Raw genomic sequence first — 21699 nt, 5'->3', positions numbered from 1 at the left:
ACCGCTGCTTAGATATGGACAACTCACCAAACTGGGGGGCAGATAAGGCTCTTCAATGGCCAAGCTTAATACATATGTAGGCTGGAGACCTGATTTCCCATCTCCTTCTTATCAGCAAAGGGACTGTGGGTGAGTTACTAACACATCCTTGCATTTATTATAAGCTTAATTACAGTCTGAAACCAAGAGCCTTCACTTTTTCTCTGCTGAGTAGAATTGTAACATGAAAATTAAATATTAATACCCTATACTCTTTTTTTTTGCTAGTCCTGGGCCATGAATTCGAGGCCTGAGCACTGTCCTTGGGCTTTCTCAAGGCTAGAGCTGTATCACTGGAGCCATAGGACCATTTCCAGCATATATATATATATATATATATATATATATATATAATAGTACTGAGAAATTGAACCTGGGTCTTCATGCATACCAGGCAAGCACTCCTACCACTAGGCCAAACTCAGGCAAGCACTCTTACCATTAGGCCAAACTCAGGCAAGCACTCTTACCACTAGGCCAGACTCCAGGCTCCTCCTTGTACTCTTTTTATGTTGAATGGTGTGTTATCCCAACTGTAGGTTCTCCATCTATGTTTTCACTTTTTTTTAAAACATGAGGACTCAGAATTCAAATGTGTTCATCAACACTGTCTATCTGCAACTGTCTGTCTGTTCTATTTGTACACTTTTGTGAGAAGGCGAAATGAGTACAAAAAAACATAGATCACCTCTGTAACAGTCCCATATTTTAAAGGGGTTAAACCAAATTTGAAAACCAAATATGGTTGCTAATAACTGCTAAATAATTATATTACTCACTTTATTTGTTATTACAAAGTTTCAAATAAAATCTTACCAGTAGCAATCACAACAATTTGTGGTAAGATTTTAGGTGTTCATAGAAATAAAACTATAATGACTGAGGTTCAATATATTGACAAGGTGTGGCAGGAAAAAAAAGAGCAAAGATCTTCAAACATAAGCAAGCTATACAATCAATGCTTTAGCTCCCAAGTATTTAATAGCCTACTAATTTTTCCTTTAATACTCATTTTGTATAACTTTGATTTAAAAGAATTTCATCCTTCCAGCTTTTCTAGAAAAATTAAAATCCTCCAGTATTTGTAGTTTAGAGAAAATTTATGAAAAAGGAAGAATTCAGTATCCATGTTCACTAAGCCCCAGTTCATGTTACAATTCCAAATTCAATATCATCATTAACCTGTGATGAGATCACATTCAACCCATGATTTATTTTCCATATCTACTCTTTCTGTTCTTCCTGTTTTTTTGTTCTTCCTTCTCCAGCTCCCTCTCTTTCATTTTCTTCTCCTTTCGTATGCTAAACCACTATTTTAAAGCATACTTTGTTGCAATATTGTTGATAAAATTATATTCTTATGGGCCAGGAGTATGGCCTAGTGGTAGAGTGCTTGCTTAGCATGCACGAAAACCCCGGTTCGATTCCTAAGTTACTGCATACATAGAAAAAGCCAGAAGTGGTGCTATGGCTCAAGCAGTAAAGCTCTAGCCTTTAGAAAGCCCAAAGACAGTGCCCAGGCCCCAAGTTCAAGTCCTGCAACTGACAATGTTTTACAGATACTGAAACTCAAAAGTGAATGGTTAAGCATCAGACTATCTTTTAGGCAAATAAAAAAAGCATACTTTCTTGACATCAAATAATCAAACTGGCCCTCTGAGTTGCCTAATTCATGCACACTTTGATACACACTGACCTGGTACATCAGTGTGACTCTTGCTTACCTCTCAGAGTGAGAGAAAAACCTTTGAGTTGTCAAAGTGAAACCTATTGTGTCAATAATATTAAAACACCCTTTAAGCCTTTGGACAGTGAATTCTATACCTACATCATTATTACTTCCATAAACTGTCTCTGTTACTGACACAGAGAACACTGAAATCGTAGGTACTGTAATAGCCTTTAAAAAACCAAGGAGAGAGATCAAAATAAAAATAAATCTTGACCAGATTTATAGGTACACCTTGATTAGTTCTTGTTTTTTCCCTTCAAATAAGCAATACCTGAAAAAATGAAAAGGGAATGTTGAGACCAGATACCATGTAATAGATGGGTTTTGTCTGACACATGGTACAGTATAATGCTGGAAATATAATGCTGGCCCATCATTCGTAATGTTTACCAACCAAGCAGAGTGAGGAGAAAGATAAAGGGGATGTTTCAGCATGCTGAAACACTTAGATTTGTCATTGTTTCCTGAACTCTACTTCTCCAAGTTTTTCTAATGGGATTGAATTTTGTGCTTCTCTAATACAACTGTTGGTTGGGTTTCTATTTCTTCCTCTGTCTCTCCTTTTCTTCCTCTCTCCCTCCCTCCTTTGCTTTCTCTTTCCTTTTTTCTTTCTTTCCTATTGTTTCAACTAATATGTACATATATAATACACATTATATGTATCACATATCTTAGAAACCTTAATGTTATAATAAAAAGTAATCCATTCAGATACTATTTTGGTACTGGCTAAAAAACCCAACTTAAAACTACATATGGACACTCTATGTGGTTGACAGGACTAATTTACCCATAAGCCATCACTTCCTTTTCCCACTCTCTCCTATATTCTGCCATCTTCTCAAAGGGATATACTTCAGTTGGTTGAATTGCCCATCAACATACCTAAATCATTATTGTTCTTAAAACTGTACAGGTATTGTCTTTCTATGAACTTCCTTTATAATGAAAACCTTCTTCCTTTCCCTTAGGCAGTACTTTCCGTAGGATGCATTTGGCAAGTTGAATAAAAATACCTGCTGAAGCAAAGAAGTTCCCATTAAAGCAGTTAAAACCTGATTTCCTTTCAGATTCTCCAACTAATGTTGTTTGGGGTGGGTATTTTTTTTTTAATAGGTTTTGTCTGTCAATTTCCAGACCTGCAGCGCCATCAGCCTGCATGGACCTCTGTGGTCAACACAGGGGTTGTTACCAGCAGGTTTTATTATGGACTGGTAATTGAATTGAACAGGTTTACATTTGAATAGATTTACTATATCATGATCTCTGACAAGCTGCATGGGACTGAAATCCCTCTACATCCATAAAGATACATTTAAGACAGTATCACACTCTCCAGGCTTAGAAAGCTAGTGCTGAGCCAAGGAGATGGTGGCATATAATGGTGCATTTATATGCAGGGGGTAGTGTGATGTTTCATAGCATTTTTTGAAGTACAAAAGAAAAAAAAGAATATTCCATGTTTACTCAAGACCAAGGCAGGAAGGAAAGCAGGGGGAACTAGGCTGAGAACTGACATTTTTCCCATCTAAGTGGTCATAAGGAAATAAAAGAAAATAAATTATTCTCTGGACATATCAGCAATTGCAGTGATTCCCTGGAAAACATATCCTGTAAAGGCTTAATAACTGCAGGTGAAGAGGCATGAATTATAAATAATCATGGTCCCATTTATGTGACCCAACAATGCTTAATTAAACAAAGGGCCCCCTTTCCATTCTTGTCAACTTATCAATCTTCAAATTAATTCTCTGCTAGAAACTACCATGGGAACAGTTATTTAGAAGAAAAATATTTTTCTTGTTTTTTCTTAAACTTGGGAGAATAATCAGTTGAGTAAATTATATTAGTAAAAAACCAAATTGAATTTCCCCCCTAAAATGCTGCCTTACTAAAAATGGCAACATGGCTCTATGCACTTTAGTTTCTTTGAAAATAAAATCCCCAACGAGAACATGTTCAAAAAGGGGCATATTGATAAACTTCTGAGAATGTTCAAATAAATCATTATATGAGGAAAAATAATGATTTTCCAAATTGCAGGAGTTGGAAACTATTTTTAATTAAGCGGTTTTGAATGGGCATTAAGCATAGCTTAAACCTCTACAGCACAAGAAAGTGGAAAAGTGAATACAATAAGGATCAACACTGACAATCCCTCACTTACTACATCCTGAATTATGGCTTTTTGGAATCTGTTCATTACACATTTCTTATAGTGCTGGGGATGCTCTGTTGTGGGTTGTCTTTTGTATATTCTTGGCTACAGGGTTTAAAACAGTGGCAAAGACAAGCTTTAGTATCTCTAGTAAGTAAGGTCTTACCACCACCTTAACCAGAAGGAAATATTGATGTTCTGTGGCCTTTATTTATGTGTTGTCCTTTGTCAAAACATAGTCCTCTTGGCAGTTTCCTACAAGTGTCTAATCAGCAAATACAATCTAGTCTCTGTTTCTATTTAGGATCATTTTGGCCCAGAATCATGTGTGGCATACGAGATTATATCAGTAATTATTTAGCAAATGCTTTTGTAAGGTCAAGCCTGTTAATTGTGAGCAACCCAAACAATGCCACTGTAAAAGATATCCTTCTCTTTCTTATTTTAGTTCACCAGCATAACCTGTCACCAACATATTGTTTCTTCATTCTTTATGCTTCTGGAATATACCACCCCAGTACTGTTTCCCTACTATCTAACTAACTTTGTTTTTCTCATTTCTGTGCTTCTCTCAGATAGATAGATAGATAGATAGATAGATAGATAGATAGATAGATAGATACATACATACATACATACATACATACATACATACATACACGCATACATACATACATGCATACATGCATATATACATGCATACATACATAATACTAGAATATTGAGAGTTGTTTCGCTTTACACTGTATCTAATGGTTGAATTATAAAGTTACAGCACTGGAACAGGGTTCAACAGTGCTTGCCTTGTAAGCAAGAGGCCTGGGTTAAGCCTCTAGTACCACAATAAATTTTTGAAACTTTGAAACTAATTATAAGGTTCTCTGTTTGCTTGTTTGTTCCTGACAGTTAAGGGAAGACAAGATGAGAACTGGAGAGGTCTTTTTTGTTCCTACTAGATGAACAGGGGTACAAGATAGAAAATCTATATGCATGACTGTAAGCTTATCCACTCATCCTCCTGTCCATGCTGCACAGCAAGAAAGGAAGTGTTCAAACTAGCATAAGCAAGGAAATAATAAGATTCAGTAATATCATATGCAACGGCAGCTTTGATTCAACCTGGATTTAAAAATTAAAAAAAAAGAGAGGGTCTCCAGTGATAGCAAGATATATCACCTAATAAGATAAATCTCAAGAACAAAGCACATTTCTACAATGTGGTACACACCATCTCTTTACATACTAATTGATATGATCTCTTTCAAACTATAATGACTACATTTTCCTTTTGTTTTGTTTTATTTTTAATAAAGCTGCAGTAATTTTAAACTGGCAAATTTTCTGAATCTAGAGAAGCAAAGTGAAACTGCAGTATATAAAATACACAACTATAAATTATATCATGTACATTGAAATAGTTAAAGCTTATATGGTAGGCCTGTTAAAGAAAGTGAGGGGGGGGGAAGTCCTATACCCAAGCTGAAATATCAGTTTTTCTAAACACACTAAGATGTACAAGCATTTGAAGACTTTTGCCATGTGTGGAATCCTTACATGACCAGTAGAACAATTCTTGGCTTATCTGTTATCAACAATGTTAATAAATGTATTATTAACCATGTAACTATCATGGTAAATAATCATATAAAATGAGGCAATTGTTTAATTCACTGTTACTAGTATTTGTTATTTTGATTACCTCCAAAATTAGAAGCAATTTTAGTATCATACTCCAATCTCCTTATACTAGAACTTAATCCCCAAAAGACTATTTGAAGGCCAAGACTCATTCAAGGGGAAAAAAAAGGTTGCTCTGTGAATAAGAGGAAAACCAATATCATCAACAGCCATTTGGCTGGTCTTCATCTTCGTCCCTCTGTGAATTGCAGTGATCAAAAGATCCTAACCAACAAGCATACCTGAAGGTTTCAGCCTCACATCAGATGCTTCCACTTACCTTAACCCTTCTGGACGATGTCAAGAAGTAACCAGGAGAACTCAGGCACAAAGAAGCCGTATTCTGCTATCTAATTCAATGCACTTACTGCGAAGCCCTCTTTTTTTTCTGGTGTGTATAAAATGTGTGAAAACCCCCAACCTTCTAAACCCCTAAACCCCAAAGATAAAACACAGTGATACCCCCACCCCTGAAAACAAATACAATACCTTACCTTCTTTCAGCATGCCCACTTTTAGGCACTTCATGAAGCGGCAAGCTTGGCAGGATTTGCGTCTGCGCTTTGTGATTTCACATTCATTCGTGGCAGGGCAGCTATATTCTATGTTACCTAAAAGAGAGTTTAAAGGAAAGAAGCAGTTAAGACTTGCAGCTCCCAGGAGATATGAATTAGTATGCTAAGAAAATTGTCACCTCTGCCAGTCCTGCCCTACTTCCACTGGTCACGTGAGATTCGTCAACAAATGCGAGAGGTGTACTTCCACCTACAGAAAGTGAGCGACTAAACAGAAGGCCTGTGATGATGCTCCTCGAAAGATGACGCTTGCAATTAGACTTTCGTGATTATAATCTATGTTGGGATTTCTTTTGGATCCTAAGGCCTCTGGATGACTGTTATTTAGCAAGGAGTGATAAAAACAATCATGTACTCTTTCAAATTCCTGGGATCCAAAGGAGATCATGCTCATTAACAAAATATAGGTAGACAGACAGATAGATATAGAGATATGTGCACTGAAGCTAAATGGTGGCGGCTCAATCTGTAATCTTAACTACTCAGGAGACTGAGATCTGAGATGAAAAGTTTGAAGCTGGTCTGGGTTGAAAGTTCCATGAGACTCATCAACAATTAACCAGCAAAAAGATGGAAGTGTGGTACAAGTAGTAGAAACCTGGGCAAAATTGTATCACAAGGGAGTGAGGCCCTGACCAAATCTTCATACCAGTACAAAAATTAAATGCAAGCACAGAAATTGGATTCTTGTAGAGTCATTCCTGGGAAACTTTTAGTGCTCCAGGCTTATTATCTTTCCTGTCCAGAATGACATAAATCTCACAAAAAAAACCCAAAAAAACAAAGTTAATACAAGACTATGATAAGCTCTTAGAAGGAGGTGCAGAAAGTACATGGACCTGTAAGACTTTCCAGAGCATGTGAACACAATTCTCCAAGACAGTGGTAGTGATAACCATAGTTATGTTTCCCATCCTCCAGGTCACTACAACATTTGAGTAATTAATTCCATACATTCAAGTTCAAAAAAATGTTCTAAATAATGGAGATTCCTATCAAGTTGTTGTTGCTGTTTTCCTTTTGTGCCAGTCTTGGGGTTTGAATTCAGGGCTTGGGTACTACCTCTGAAACTACTCTTCAAGGCTGAGACTCTACCACTTGAGCCACGGAAATACTTCCTGCTTTTTGGAGGTTAACTGGCGATAAGAGTCTCAGGGACTTTCCTGAATGGGCAGGCTTTGAATCCCAAGCCTCATATCTCAGCCTCCTGAAGAGCTAGTATTACAGTTCAGACCGACTGGTGCCAGGCCTTCACTTACATTTTAGTATCAAGCTTTATAATATTTATGCTAGTACCTCCATGTCTGAAATAAACCTGCAACCAAAAGATCCAAAGTCAATTGGAAACAACGCAAGTATTCTGGATGTACTGAGGACTGACTCTAGGTTTATAAAGCTACTGCCTTTAAAAGAAAACCTCCTTTTCCTATCAGCTCTGTCACACGCTGCTTGAAGGTCCTTTCGCTACTTCCTAACCCTTTCCCCTTGTGATTAAGTGCATTAGTATCTTAATGAAAATGCATTCTCTTTATTGCCCTCTTGGGAGAAGGGAGGTCATCACACCAAATGCATAAATTGTCATCAGAGACGGTCCAAGCATAATTGCAATTTTACTGCTTCTGTTTGTAATACTCAGGGTCCGTTCGAGTCCCCTGAAACATGCACAGATTCTAGTAATTAGCACAGAGGCTGCCTGGGCCCACAGCATTGATGAAATATTTCAGAGTTAATCACACATTGTAAACACTGATTTATATTGACTACCTTTCTCCAGACTGATGTCTCCTCATTAAATATCACATTAGTGGATTGCAGGGTTGTACAAAGACTCGACTACTCAGCAACTGCTAATTCAACAGGAAGTAATACCTAGCCACCACTTAGAGCTACTGAAAATTGGTTAAGGATGCATGACTTTAAGAGGAAAAAATCTGTGCATAATAACTGGAGATAAGCCTATGGAAATGTTGACTTCATTTGCATTCTAATTCATGGTATTTATAATAATAGCAACCACCCTTAAAAAAAAAAAAAGTCCCCATGAGACCCAAGCTGGCCTTGAACTCATGTATCCTTAGTTTCCCTCTAACCTGTGATATTTCTATCTCAGCCTCCTGAGTGCTAGAATAACAGGAATACTTCACCATGCCTAGTTTATAATAGCTCTGTATGTGTATGTGAGTGTGAATGTGTGTGTGTGTGTGTGTGTGTGTGTGCGCGCGCGCACACATGTGCTGGTCCTGGGATTTAAATTCAAGGCATGGTCTCCGGCTGGCCCTGAGTTTTTTTGCTCCAGGCTAGTGCTGTACCCTTGAGCTACTGCTCCACTTTTTCATGGCTAATTGGACATCAGAATCTCCCAGACTTTCCTATCTGGGCTGGATTTGAACCACAAGCCTCAGACCTTAGCTTTTTGCATAGCTAAAATTACATGCTTAAGTCACTGACACTCAGTCCAGCTCTTTTTTAACAGGAGGGTAAATAACGACAGTAATATTAATGGCATCAGCAAAAGCATCCTGCTTTCTTGAAAAGATTACTGATGTCACTCGGATCCAGGTAGGACTCCACCTGGAGTGTACTCTCTACCTATGACAATTCCACTCATAGCACTACCCTAAACTTAAAATTGTTTAAATCAATATGTCACTGTAAGTAGAAATTGTAGAGTGCTTGCCAAACATATTACCTGCATATTACCTGATCCAAGTGTGATCTCCACTTCCCCTCAAATACACAGTGCCCATGCACACATGTGCATGCACACATGCACACACACACACACACACACACACACACACACACACACACACAATCAATCAATATATCCCTATGTGCCTCTGAATTAACTCTAAAATATTAAGACTAGCCAACAAGGCCCTTTCCCAATCTACCTGTCATCTACTTTTCCAGTGATATTACTTTTTTTTTTTACCTCAGATGAACTTGCTGATGAAACCAATGTGTTTTATTCTTTATTTTTTATTTTATATTGCCTGTCCTTCAAGACTCCCCTCTGACTATGATCTATCTCTGGCTCTTTTTTCTTCCTAAAGTTATTTCCAAGACTCAATGTTCAACTGCAATTTCATTCAAATTATTCATAAAACTCTCAGAGCATGCTATCAGAAAATGATTTCTTGGGACTCAGTTTTTGGGTTTTTTTTTTTTTGCCAGTCCTGGGCTTGGGCTCAGGGTATGAGCACTGTCCTTGGGTTTTCTCAAGGCTACAGCTCCACCACTTGAGCCACAGCACCACTTTTGGCTTTTTTTTCTATGTATATGGTACTGAGGAATTGAACCCCGGTCTTCGTGCATGCTAGACAACAAGCACTCTACCACTGGGCTAAACTCCCTGCCCGGGACTCAGTTATTTGAGGCAGGTCACATTTTGTTATACACTTTTACATGCATATACTCCTCAGAGGGCAAGATTCTAGAAAACAAGGACCATTTCCAATGTAATGTAAAGAATCTCCCACCAAAAAGTTGTGCAAAAGCAAAATAATATACTTAAAATAATGTAGTATTTCTAGTCCTTATTATAAAAATATCCATTGTTATGCTATAACACAGCATCAAGTGAGCTAGATGTCCCATTAATAAACAAGAAGAGAATATTAGGAGTGTGAATAGGACACATGATTATATTTCTTAAGAGGCCAGAGGCAGGAAGAATCTCAGGACAGAGACAGACAGACAAGAGAGCAAGAAAGAAAGGAGATAGGGATAGAGACAGAAGAAAAAATGAGACAAAAAGGAGAGAGAGAGGGAGACAACATTGAGATAATAGAGCGAGACAAAAGAGAGAAGGAGGAGGAAAAAGAAGAGGAAGAAGAGAAAGGATGGGAGGGAGGTAAAGAGGGAGGGAAGGATGGAAAGAAGGAAAGAAGGAAGGAGGGAGGGAAGGAAGGAAGGAAGGAAGGAAGGAAGGAAGGAAGGAAGGAAGGAAGGAAGGAAGGAAGCCAGGCAGGCAGGCAGGCAGGCTCACCTAATTGTTTCCACAAATAATCCATTGTCAATTTCAGAGTATAGAAGTTGTTTACGATAATGGGCTGTTTTTTAATAAACATTCTGATTCAACAATATTGTCTTGACGCATAGAGATGATAACCTTGATTTTACTGCATAGCTCTGGTTTCTATTTTGAAAGTCAAATCAACATTATCGTAAATAAGTTATTTGCTAGAGGAAAGCCTCTCTAATTTCTACTCCCTCCCATGGAGTTTCTTAGTTCATTACTGTTGGTTCTGACCATCCAACCAACCAAGTCTTTTATCCTTGTTAGTGTCTAGAGAGATTCTGCCTTTGGAAAGTCTTCCTGTTGCTTTTTTTATTCAGTTTTTTTTTCAAAAAAGCACATCTTACCCTAAAATATGTTATCATGAGTACCTGGCTAGCTAATGATGTGATATCTATTTGGGGGGATGCTTCAAAGACACACTCTCAATTCTACAGCCTCTCCACAGGGAACTTGTTTTCTTCCAAGTTCCTAAAAGGGGACACTAAACAAAAATATTTCTAGTAACAACTGTGGGCCCAGGGAGTGGTCATGCTGGATGGTTAATCCAGAGGCTGCAGGAGTTCTTCACAGCCTGGGATTTTCAGTGTACACACAGAGGTTACTTTAGATGATACCTTGCTATTTTTCTGGCTCACGTTTGTTAGGTGGCACTGTGGACTGATGATCCCATGGGAATAGTCCTCATTTGTCAATAGGTAGGAAATTGTGTTCCGTTACATAAGAATAAAGGGAATGGGAAACCCTGAGGTTTTTCAAAACCAGGCTGACAAGGGTGATGGAACAATTTGTAATATCTCCTGGCATCTTTTCAGAAAGTCCTGAGCTATTATTACTTATTTCTGCATCTTTTGTACAATTAGTTTGCAGGCAATATCATTTTCTCACTTACTGCTTAATAGAATCTTGCAGCTAGCTGGCGGATAGAATCACAGGGTGTATGTAAAACTCCAGCCTGGAATGCCAGTGGATAATTTGTGTATTCTTTTCAGTCACTTAATGGACTTTTACAGTTTGGCAGGGAAAGGGCTGAGTGATGTAAATTAGCATGCCATTGCAAAATAAAAGTATATGTCGAATCTTTCCTCTCACTTCACATCACTACCACACAGTAAAGAGACCCATTTGGATTTATGGAGTCCCTCAGAGTTGCCTTCTTTCTCCTCTAGACAAACATCAGGATTGTAAAACCAATTTCCTCCAATCGCTTTAATTTTATTAACAGAACCAATGGCTTTGGATGAGTCATGAGGCAGTAAAAGTGGGACTTATCCAATTGCTCTTCAACATTACCAAACTTAAAAATCATGTGATCCACCTTGGCACACAATTACAGAGCATGGAAAGCATACATGCAGTAATTTGTAGCATTTTGTTTGTGAATGCCCTAAAAATAAAAAAAATCCACTCTTTATTATAAGTATTGAAAGTGATTCCATTTTTTTCAAGGAGATACAGCTTATTTTTCTTTCTTGTTTCGAATGCCCTTTTGCTTCAAGACACTCTTAGCTTGTTCCATATAAAACACAAAATAATATTTTTGCAAGTAGAATTAGATAACATGAGCTTATAATTATGTATCTATCATTTACAAATTTTCATGTTACATCAATGCATGTGTAGATTAACATTGTTGTCTTGTTTACTGAAGAATCTAACTTATGTAAGAATTCAAACTAAGGTCCATAGGAATGCTATGTCTGTGCCTCACAGACCTAGCAAGTGCTCTGCCATTTGAGCTATACATCTGGCTCTTTTGCACTTTATTTTTTTTGTCAGTCATGGAGCTTAAACCCGGGACCTAAGTGCTGTCCCTGAGCCTCTTTGTGCGCAAGGCTAGTGATCTACCACTTGAGCCATAGTGCCAGTTCCAGTTTTTGAGTGGTTAATTGGAGATAAGAGTTTCATGGGCTGGCTTCAAACAATGATCCTCAGATGTCAGCCTCCAGAAGTTACAATTACAGGCATGAGCTGACAGTTGTGGCATCTTTTTCCCTTTATGAGAAATGGTCTTATACTAATTTTGCTGAGACTAGTCTCAAACAGAAAGGCTCAGCCTCCTATATCCAATTTACTGAGCAGCAGGGATTACACATGCATGTCATCATGCCAGTCCATCTTTATCACCCACTCTGGCATATGGTCTCTAAAAATATGAGGAACAAGTGAAAGGAAGAAAGGAGAGAGAAGGTAAGGGAAAAGAAAAATGTCAGACCTAGGTTCAAATTCCAACTTCGCTATTTTATTAACTGTATGGGATTGAACTATTGGGCCCTATTATTTTGAATTTGTTAAATTACAAAAGAGAAACTGTTCTGTCTGCTTTATGCACAAGTTATAGGAGATAAAGATATTAAAATCCCCTTTGAAGAAACAGTGACAATTGAAGGTTCAGTGGATTATTTTATCACTTGACTCGAGGATATAAATTTGGAAGCAGGAATATTGTAAAAAAAATGTCAGAGTTTATCTCCCATTTATTCAGCAAAATTAAAAATAAAAGAGGAGACAGTAACTTGACAGCATGATTGAGCAGAGGCAGCAAGGAAACTGATAGCAATTTCACCAATAATATAATCAATTGATATAATTGAGGTGTTTAGGAATTCCAGTGGCAGTCTCCTCACTTAGTGTGGTTAACAGAGAGAGGAATATTTACTGACACAATGCCAACCAGGAACCTTTCTGACAATATATACTGCCACCCATCCCAGCGTCTGATAGCTACACCCTGACAGACTTAGTTATCAAAATAGCAAAAAATAAAACTGACAGCAATAAACACTGTAAATATGAGATACTTTTTGATGTGCCGTGCACTCCTGGGCTTCTACTCTGTGGATGGCATAGGGAAAGAGAACAGGTAGCACACCTAACACAATCTCATTGCTAACAAGTGCCAAAGGCAGGAGTTGAACCAGGGCAGCCTGCTTCCGGGCGGTGCTCTGGACTGCTACACTAGCTAACTCTCATCTTTTCAAAGTAATTTCTGAAGGTCACCAAGAATAGAAAGACAAAACGGCAATCCCATCTTCTGCAGGGTTCTTTGTGTATCTATTGTTATTGCGACTGTTGCTGGTAGGAAAGGAAATTTGGATTGCCTGACACAGGAGCTTGGGAACACCAGACTGAGGGTGGATCTTGGCATTGTCTTCTGCTGTGCTTGGGCTTATGAGGTGAGGGCAGCTGTGGGATAGGATAGGGTTGCTTTGGGAGAATGGAATCTCTCAACACCTCAAAAAGAAAATCCTTCAACTTGTCTCTGTATCATGATGGTGTGTGGAAGGTTTAATGCCACAGAAACCAAACAGAGCATGTCACCAAAGCAACAGGTGTTGGGCTGTACACAACATATTTAACCATCCTAAAATAATTCTATTGTTCAGGATAGGAAGGGGGGGGAAATAATCCCAAGTCAAGAGGGTATGATCCAAACTATTTTATAAAGGGGAAAAATGTAAAATAAGAATGCCACCATGACAAATGAATGTGATGGTGAATGACTGCAATCCTATCCATGAGGAGGCTAAGGCAGGAAGATTGTGAGTTCCAGGTCAGCCTGCACTCAATGAAAAATTCTGCTTAATTATTATGTGTATATGTGTGTGTGTAACAATCATTCATCTCATTGACAAGAAAAATGATGGTATATACAAATATCTCTGTGCCAAGATATGCAGAAATTAACAGGCCTGTGTTTTCATTTTTCTTTTGTCACATTTGTTTTGTATTTATTTATTTACCCATTTATTTATTTATTTATTTATTTTTGCCATTCCTATGGAATGGCCTGGGCACTGTCCCTGAGCTTTCTCAAGGCCAGCACTCTACCATTTGAGCCACAGCACCACTTCCACCTTTTTCTGTGAATTTGGTACCAAGGAATCGAATCTAGGGCTTCATGCATGCTGGGCAAGCACTCTACCACTACACCACACTCCTGACCCTTGTATTGGTTTTGATTGTGTTTTATTTGCAGTGCTGCTAATGGAAGCCAAGACTTCACATATGCTAGGCAAAGGCTGGACCACGGAACTTCACCTATTTCAGTTTTCAAGCTCCTATAAAGCAAGACTGATGTCACTGGTAAAAGATGCCAGGCACTGGTGGTTCATTTCCATAATCCTAGCTACTCAAGTACATGACATGTAAGAATCAAGTTAGGTACCAGCATAGTCAGAAAAGTCTACAAGATACTTGTCTCCAATTAACCAGAAAAAAGCCAAAAGCAGAGCTTTGACACACGTGGTAGAACATCAGACTTAAAGAGAAAAAGTCCAGCAAGAGGCCCTGAGTTCAAGCCCAGGTACTGGCTTACACATGAAACAGGTGCTAATAGCAATGAGTGCCAAAAATAGGCAAGATATTATATCAAAAGGGATCACAACCAAATGTGGTATGCTCAATAGCTAACGTTGTATCTTGGCAGCTGACAATTACTGAAAAATTCTACTTACTGCATTTTCCTTCTATGTTAAGTATGAAAAAAAGCAAGGAAATCTTTCCTAAGGCTGCCCTGAAGATCCTCTATTCTAAAAAGTGATCCATATGCCAAGAAATGTACAAGAAAACAAGATGCTAGTGTCAGACTTCCTCCAAGATCGACTCCATGTATTCAACTATCTATGTCTACCAAAATTAAGCAACCCTAACCTGAAAATACAAAATGGAGGTACACCTTGAAAATTCCCCACATGACTTCAAGAACCAGGAGTCTTCAAGAATACTGAAGAATGTTTTGTGGCTGGGGGGAGGGAGAGTAGCACTAGAACTAACAATGCCAGAGGTCTTGGGTTTGGCCCACCACCCCAAAACAAAAACAAAAATTAAAAAAAAAAAACATTTCTGTCTCCAAGCACTTTGGATAGACAAGCAGACACGAGTAAACTTAAGATCTCTTCCATACAAATTATAGGAGATTATAGGAATGTAGCAGTAGGAACAATACAATGTATAGCTTGTGAATGAACATGCTGAGTCAAGTCAGGCTCAAAGCATTTTCTGTGTAATTAAAATTTCTCCCTTTGTACATGAGATGGGTTGAGTACTACATGTTAACTGCTAAATCAGAGGTAGGTCACACACCATACATCAACCTGACTTCCAGCATCGTGGGGTGTGGTGGCGCACTAGTCCAACTTCTCAGGAGGATGTCCAGTGCCTACCAGACTAGGGACACTGCTGGAGGCTAAAATCACAGCTTCTTGTGCAGCTCGGTGGTAAAGCACTCCTCCAGTATGCTTATGCCCCTGCCCCTCGGTTCACCCCTGACATTACACAGCAAGCCAACCATTGGGAGAGAATTGCTCAAGAGCAGAAGTTAGGAAACGCTGGACAGAGAATCTCTTCTACTTTTAAGTTGCTTAGCCACCATGTGGAGGTTTGATATCTGAATTGAAAAATAGATTTTTTTGAAGAAGGGCAAGCAAACAAGGAGGATCATTATCAGAGGGAGGGTTAGAGTCTTGCTGGTAAGACTTAGATACCAGGATACCCTACAGTAGAAAAAGCACTCTCCCCTCAATTAGAGCTTGTGTTGCCCTACTCTGAAATAAAAATCTGAGCATCTAAGTAGTTGCTATAGTACAGGTTGACAACTGGTGCTCTCAGAGAAGAAGAGTACAGAGGGAAGTTCAAAGTGGGTCCAGTCACACATGCTTGTAATCCCGGATAATGCAGCTGTATACTGAGTGCCTAAACACTTAGGTAATCCTAGAGTTTGAGGCCAGACTGAACAAGACTCTATCTCAAAAATAAAATGCTAAAAGGAGGAGGCGGGGGAGGAGGAGGAAGAGGAGGAGGGGGAGGAGATGACTATGATGATGACAACTAGAGACAGTAAGTTCAATTCTGTTTTAAGAAAGAAAATTATTTATGTTAGAAAATTTGCTATTTGGGGCCAGAGTTTGGTCTAGTAGTAGAGTGCTTGCCTAGCATGCAGGAAAACCAGGGTTCGATTCCTCGGTACCACATACATAGAAAAATGCCAGAAGTCGTTTTCAAGTGGTAGAGTTCTAGCCTTGAGAAAACCCAAGGACAGTGCTCAGGCCCTGAGACCAAGCCCAGGACTGGCAGAAAAAGAAAAAAAAAAAAAGACTGTCCATTTTTGGTCAAATGATTAGCAGGGTAGAGTCTCTGATTATTTCTTTTAATAACTTATAGGTTTCTTATCAGTTAAGTATAGACATTAAAAACCTTTGAAAATTACTACCATCTGAAGAAGAACAAATACAAGAAACCAGCGCAACGATGCATGACTATCCTCCTTTCTGGTAGGCAGAGGCAGGAAGAACAATTGAACCCTGGGAACTTGAGGAGACATTGCCTCAAGGAATAATAACTGCAAGCATAAATTGAGAGGCTATCACTTTAAGTATTGGTGAAATTTGAAACTATTCTCGCTAGAAAATAGAGTCTAAAGACTCTGGAGGAAAATAAGGATGTTCCAGAAACCAAACAGTACCTCTCTACACATTTCAGAGGTTAGAGGAAAAGACAGGTGCTCAAGGATGTGGCACTGCACTGCATTCCTTCCTTTGAAGATTCTGGTACTTATCTACGATCTTCCTCAAATGGAAGCTATGCAAATAGTGTGTGCAAAACTAGTTATGAGAATGTCATTCGGGGGACAGGCTTTGAGATTCACTGAGATGATACATAAACAATGCAAATTCTAAACTTTAATCAAGAAACCCCTCTACTAAATTTCCTTATCCTGATTCTTGTATTACTCAGAGACACCTTTAAAACAGTACATAAAAATTACTAATACTTCCTTTTGCTTATCAAAATAAAACTTTTATACCAAAGAATGCATCATTTTTTCTTTAAAAATGAAAATTCAAGTATTTTTCTTCCTTCTAATATTCACCTGATTAAAAATAGCAGGTGCCGGGGGCCTATAATTTTAAATTATTGATAAAGATGAGATCTGAGGATCTAGGTTTGAAGCTAGCCCAGGCAGAAGGTCTGTGAGGCTCTTATCTCCAATTAGCCCACAAAAAGCTGGAAAGCTGGAAGTGGAATTGTCACTCAACTAATAGAGCCTTATGTGAAAAAAACTAAGGGATAGCACCCATGCCTTGAGTTTTAGTCTCAGTACCTGAAGAAAGAAAAAAAGGTAAGACTATAGGTTTTGACTAAAGAGGTATAAGTAAAGATAATTTCAAAAGAACATGTATTTTTTAAATTTCTTGATTCTATAAAATAGGGTCTATGGAACTTATATGTATGTTAATATATTAGGAAATCTATTAAATTATGAAAATTTAAGTATTTTAAAAATGACTAAATGTTATATTTGTATTAATTATAAGTATTACAAATTGAAAAACTTACTACTATACCTTTTTATTGCAGCATGAACTCAGGACTTCAAGGTATCATTTAGCTTTTTCACTCAAAGCTGGTCCTCTACAGATCCATAGCTGGCTTAGCCATGCTCTTTTTCTTTTCTTTTCTCTGGGTGGAGGTGGTTATGGGGCTTTAATTCAGGGGTTGGGTGCTATCCCTGAGCTCTTTTACTCAAGGCTAGCATTCTACCCCTACAAGCTACAGCTCCATTCTCAGTTTTCTGCTGGTTAATTGGAGATAAGAGTCTTGGGGCTGGATGTTTCTACCCTGGCAGACTTTGAACTGCTCTCCTCAGATCTCAGCCACCTGAGTAGCTAGGATTACAGGTGTGAGCCACTATTGCCTGGCCATTTCTAGCTTTTTTATGGTTTATCTGCCTGAGGTATCTAGGACTTTTTATTCTCTCTCTCTCTCTCTCTCTCTCTCTCTCTCTCTCTCTCTCTCTCTCTCTCTCTCTCTCTCTCTCTCTCTCTCTCTCTCACACACACACACACACCTTTATTTGTTTGTATGGCATGGAAGCCAGCAAGAGAAACATGCTATCCCCATCCAGCTACATTCTCTCATCCTCAAGAATGCCTTTTAAAAAATACAAGATAGAGAAAATGCAATATTGCTAGAGTGATATAAAATACATATTATCACTCTTTCCCACTTCTCAAATGTATCATAACTGTGAATTAAAAGAATAGTAGGAAACAGGATCAAACATTTTACAAATAAATTGCTAGGAAAGCACTGACTATTTGGCCGGGAGATTGGCCTAGTGGTTAAAGTGTTTGCCTAGCATGCACGAAGACCCGGGTTCGATTCCTCGGTACCACATACATAGAAAAAAGCCGGAAGTGGTGCTGAGGCTCAAGAAAGTCCAAGGACAGTACTTAGGCCCTGAGCTCAAGCCCAGGACTGGCCAAAAAAAATAAAAAATAAAAAAATAAATTGCTAGGAAAGTTAATTTTGTTTGCCTAATTTTGCAGTAAATTAGAGTAGGGCATTTAATATGGTCTTGAAAGTCTCAGTGCAAATTCTTTTTTTCCCCTGAATGTCTCTGCCTTATACCCCTCATATGAGATGAGTTTTTAATCCAACTGGAAAATATGTCCTACACAGTTTAGAATGATGAGTTGATTTGAAGCAACTTTCAGAACATAATAATGTTACACTGTTTAAATTTTAAAAGTAAATAGCATTTGAGATTCTAGTGTCACCAGTTAACTTGCTAACATCTGAAAGATAAGAATGTGATGAAGAGCATTACATTTTCTTACTTTTTTCTTTTATTCTTTTAGCAGATCGAAATTCAACCATATACCTAGCTATGGTGATAAATACTGTAAATTCCAGTAGTAAGAGAGGAAGAGGCAGGAGCTAATATCCCATCTCAAAGGAAAATAACTATAAAGAAAAACAATGTTGGGCATGCATCTCAATCTCTAAAATTTACCATTGATTTTACATGATCTAAAAATCTAACTTTTAACTAGCAGTCACTAGTTATGTTGTTAATTTACATTGATTCTATACTATGCTTAGTCTCTCTCTCTTCTCTCTTTCTCTCTGTCTCTCTCTCTGTCTCTCTCTCTCTCTCTCTCTCTCACACACACACACACACACACACATCTATGTACACACTTATCTATGTAATCATGTTCGTAATTTTATATTTCCAAAGGTTTAATATAAAGAGTGAAGAAAAGACTAGAAAAAAAAACAATAGAATAAAAACTTTATCAGAATTGTGAACTTGCTTTTAGTTTAAATAAATGAGATATATGTAAATTTGTCCAGGAAATTTCCTCCAGTAAAAATCTTGTGAATCAATGATACCTACACAGAAGATAAAAGGGGATTTGTGTCTAGACCCTAAACTCAGAGTGGTGTCAGATTTTTACAAAGCTTAAAAAAATAAAGCATCAAATATGACAAAAAGGATTGCAGCCAATAGATCCTAAGATATTTAGATCCTAATATCCTAAGAAATTTAAATTCTAATTTACCATTTAGTCTGTCATTTTAAAACATCTGCTGATGAGCAATTATTTAACAACCTAAGAAGTGTGACAACTTAGGCCTATTCCTAAAAGTCAGAGGCAACCATTGAAAAGGAATTGCTATTCATTTATCACAAGAAATAGTTCTTCAAAGTCAAAACTGAAAGAAATGAAATTGTAAGTTATTCTGTTTTAGAAGACCCATTCACATGATATATCTTCTCCACTAGCAGAAGGTCTTCACTTCTTTTATTATTAAACAGTGGATCTACCAAGTAAAATAGCAGAAGTAGAATAATACTTGCTATTAGTAACTTAGCTACAATAAACACACTTTAGAAAAAAGGAATGCAATTTACATAATTAATACAGTCTTAAAAATCAGACAATTATCATGAAATATGAGGAAAAGTAGAAAAGTCAATTAAACTTTCAATAAAAGCCAGTCTGATTTGAAGCAAAGGAATTGGAGACAACATTTTTAAAAATATTACTTCTCCATTTATCACTGCATCCACAGCTTATAAAAAGCCATTGAGATTCATATCAAGTTAGTTTAGACATTTCCACATTATTTTGCATTTTAATTTTAGAATATACTGTTTTAACACTGACATTTACTATAAACTGGGAAAACCATTTTGTCTAAACATTAAGTAGAAAATACTTTTAATGATTTTTCCTTTGGAATCTTCATCTGATATACAGATGTTTGCATTTGTGAGATATTATTTTCTCCATATTTGCAAAATAGTCTAAGACTAAAGTATACAAATAGCCAGGCACTGATGGCTTACACCTGTAATCTGAGCTTCTCAAGAGGCTGAGACCCAAGGATTGCAGTTTGAATCCAGCTACTAAACAAAGGAAGGCCAGACCAGAAAAGTCCCTTATTCTTATCTCCAATGTAACTACTAGTGGCTCAAAGTGGTAGCCTTGAACAAAAGAGCTCAGGGACAGGACCCAGGCCCAGGGATCAGGCCTCAGAACTCCCCCAAAAAGAAAAAATACATATAAATAAAATAAAATACACAAAGAAAAGTGTTCCACCGATATCACATTCTTCAGGGCCCAACTACCTACTGCCCTAAAGCCAAGCAATTGAGTATAGAAACCTTATCCCAGAGCTCTGTCCCTAATTGCTTGAGCACAGAGCTGCCAGAGAAGTGGCTCAACTTTAATGCCTCATGGTAAAGATAGGATTTAGGCTTTTACTAATGTCATCACCATCTAGACAAGAAAAGTCCTCTGCCAAAAGGCCGTGGGCATTACAAGGTATCTGTAGTACAAAGAGCTCATTCAAGGTGACAAACTATAGATCTTAAGTATCTGCTGCTCTGGGTTTGATCTACAGCAGAAACAAAACCAACCAATGAACCAAACAAACAAACGAAGTATTATTTTGATAAAAAAAAACCACCACCACCACAAAAATACCGAAAAACAACAATCATGAATTTCATTTTTTATATTTCTTGAAGTTATTAATTGACTTTATTTTTTAATTCTAGAATTGAGCAACACTCCATTCCAGAAAATAGAACAAGCATTTCCTTGCCCAAACTTTCAAAATGTAGTAATTATTACACATTTAATAGCCAATCCTTCAAATGCACAGTAGGAAATAATGATTCTTAAGATGCTCATAAACATGCCTTTGGCAGCATCTGTCCCTTTATCCAAGGCAAGGAGACCAGAACCAGGCCTTGGCAAGGCACTCACACTTACATAATACCCTGGCCATTAAGACTGGAAGACAGTAGAAGGACTGGTTCTCAAGGGGAGTTATATAATCTCTTCTCATTCCCTGGAGAGTTTTAAGGGAAGGGCCAGAAGAGAAAGACTACTATCTGTCAAGGGTTATTTGACTGTAACGCTTCCGGCGGTCATAGCATCCTTCATATGGCCCCTTCTATGTAGGAAAAAGTCTGGAACAGTACAATATGTTCAGCCTATTTAGGGCATCTTGAGAGTTCAATTGCTCTCACTATTTTGGCCACAAAAAGGAGGGGCTGTTCCAATCTTCCTTACAATCACCGCCCTAATCATTACATTATACTTTCACAATTTAATCCCTTTATCTGCCTCACTGCCTTTTGGGAGCTAAGTAAGCACCACAGTGTGAGGGCCTGATGATATAGCTAGCAGGGTAC

General features: G+C 37.9%; 1 protein-coding gene across 7 annotated transcripts in view; it reads right to left on the bottom strand.

Annotated features, from left to right (window-relative positions):
• Positions 1 to 21699, bottom strand: part of LOC150038951 (estrogen-related receptor gamma) — a 540901-nt gene that overhangs the window by 135818 nt on the left and 383384 nt on the right. For all 7 annotated transcript variants that reach the window (XM_090328186.1, XM_090328184.1, XM_090328185.1 and 4 more), the window contains one exon: positions 6101 to 6217. In XM_090328186.1, the coding sequence (XP_090184312.1) occupies positions 6101 to 6217 (117 nt within the window). The remainder of the gene's footprint in view (positions 1 to 6100; positions 6218 to 21699) is intronic.

This window comes from Megascapheus bottae, unplaced genomic scaffold (assembly GCF_031878675.1).
Source record: "Megascapheus bottae isolate mThoBot1 unplaced genomic scaffold, mThoBot2.hap1 H_2, whole genome shotgun sequence".
NCBI classification, from domain to species: domain Eukaryota; kingdom Metazoa; phylum Chordata; class Mammalia; order Rodentia; family Geomyidae; genus Megascapheus; species Megascapheus bottae.
The sequence above is the reverse complement of the archived record's forward strand: the minus strand, read 5'-3'. Positions and strand labels throughout refer to the sequence as shown.